Raw genomic sequence first — 1,544 nt, 5'->3', positions numbered from 1 at the left:
ATGATATCTTCAAACATATATTTTATTCAAAAATAAAAACATCATCGCTTTCTCAAAATCACATAAAGTCATATTATAACATCGACTGAGATAAATAATAAAATGAAATACTAAAATCATGATGTATCTCGCTGCATTGCGCGAGTACGCTTCTAGTTATAATAACATAGATATAAAAATAATAAATATATAGAGCTGAAACGAGCTTAATTTATTTAGCCTTAAATAAAGTTGCTTCGTCAATAATTTCCGGCTTCTAGCCACAACCACATTTCGGAAATATTTGGCTGCAAAAGTTGGTCCATCCACCATTTGCTATATTATCCTTTTTCTGACTTTTTCGTTTATTTATTTATTTATTTTCCAATTTGCCAGCCTGAACTTGAGAGCGAAATAACCAATATCAAATCAAATCAAATCAAATCTTTTAAAATATTAAGCACCGTAACGTAAATCATAAAAAGTTCCACTACCATCATAAATTAAATTGACAATTAATAACCTCAACCTTTTATCGAATTTCACAATACCCCCCTCCCTTTCCCCAACCGGTAAACGCCTACACCGCCAATCTCTTCAATCTTCATATGAGACTAACCAGAAATAAACCAAACCTAATCAGAAAAACGTGACGTAAGCACCCTACCTTTACCACCTTCTTTTTTCTTGTTCCTAGCTTGGCGCCATGTTTTTACAACCGGAGATGTGAAAACGCGATGATTGATGAATCGGATGATGTCGTTTCGTGTCTCTCCGATCATGCTTTAGACCTTGAGAATCTTCGCCGCTCTGACAACTGGATTTTCACGAGCGATAGCCTCACGTCCGGCAGCCTTGTAGTCGTAGCTACAGTCATGTCGATCGGAGTAGCGGTGCTCGGAGCAGAACATCTCACCACAACGGCACCTAAATCCCATCAATCCAACCTTCCTCTTGCAACCTGAGCACCGATTCACCTCGCGTCGCTTAAGCCTGTTGCTGATGATATTATCGAACGGCTCCACCGCCTCCAAGCGTCTTTTTTTAGGCAGATCCGTCTTTTCCGGCGAGGCACCGGAGTTCGGTCTAAAGTCAACGTTTACACCGGTGACGCCACCGCTCTTCAGATCCGATCTGTCTGGAGACGATCTACGGTCGTCTGAGGCGGACATCGTAGAAGAAGCGGCGGAGATTGGCGGTGTGCACAAGGTTAAGGTTTCAGGAACCTTGAGCTCGGTCTCCTCCTTCTCTCTCTTCTGAGCCATACCTTTTTGGGATGAGAGAGAGAGGGAGAGTATGCGAAGGGAAAGATGCTGCAGTTTTAGAGAGAGAAAGAAGTGGGGAAGAGATGGGGAATAACTTTAAAGGTCTGAAAGAGGTTATTGTTAAATGACAATAGTACCCTTGTGCATAATTAATCAGTTCTGACAACTTCCATTCAGGACCTGGAAAGAAGGAAAGAATACTCCCTTTCCAGAAACAAAAAATAAAATAAAAAATATTGTTTTTTTTTTATTTGTAATAAAAAAAATTGTTTTTTATATAATATTTAATGAGTTTATATA

General features: G+C 39.4%; 1 protein-coding gene across 1 annotated transcript; it reads right to left on the bottom strand.

Annotated features, from left to right (window-relative positions):
* Positions 1–410: 410 nt before the first annotated feature.
* LOC112515124 (zinc finger A20 and AN1 domain-containing stress-associated protein 5-like) lies at positions 411–1,302 on the bottom strand. The gene has a single exon (XM_025121797.1). It carries the CDS (start codon positions 1,242–1,244, stop codon positions 765–767), a length of 480 nt encoding a protein of 159 aa, XP_024977565.1. The 5' UTR covers positions 1,245–1,302; the 3' UTR covers positions 411–764.
* Between the last annotated feature and the right edge of the window lie 242 nt (positions 1,303–1,544).

This window comes from Cynara cardunculus, assembly GCF_001531365.2.
Source record: "Cynara cardunculus var. scolymus isolate 2C chromosome LG 1, CcrdV1, whole genome shotgun sequence".
Classification (NCBI taxonomy): domain Eukaryota; kingdom Viridiplantae; phylum Streptophyta; class Magnoliopsida; order Asterales; family Asteraceae; genus Cynara; species Cynara cardunculus.
The sequence above is the reverse complement of the archived record's forward strand: the minus strand, read 5'-3'. Positions and strand labels throughout refer to the sequence as shown.

What these genes read in the sequence shown, in the direction of transcription:
- LOC112515124 (XM_025121797.1), bottom strand. Translation starts at nt 1,244, where the DNA reads ATGGCTCAGAAGAGAGAGAAGGAGGAGACCGAGCTCAAGGTTCCTGAA.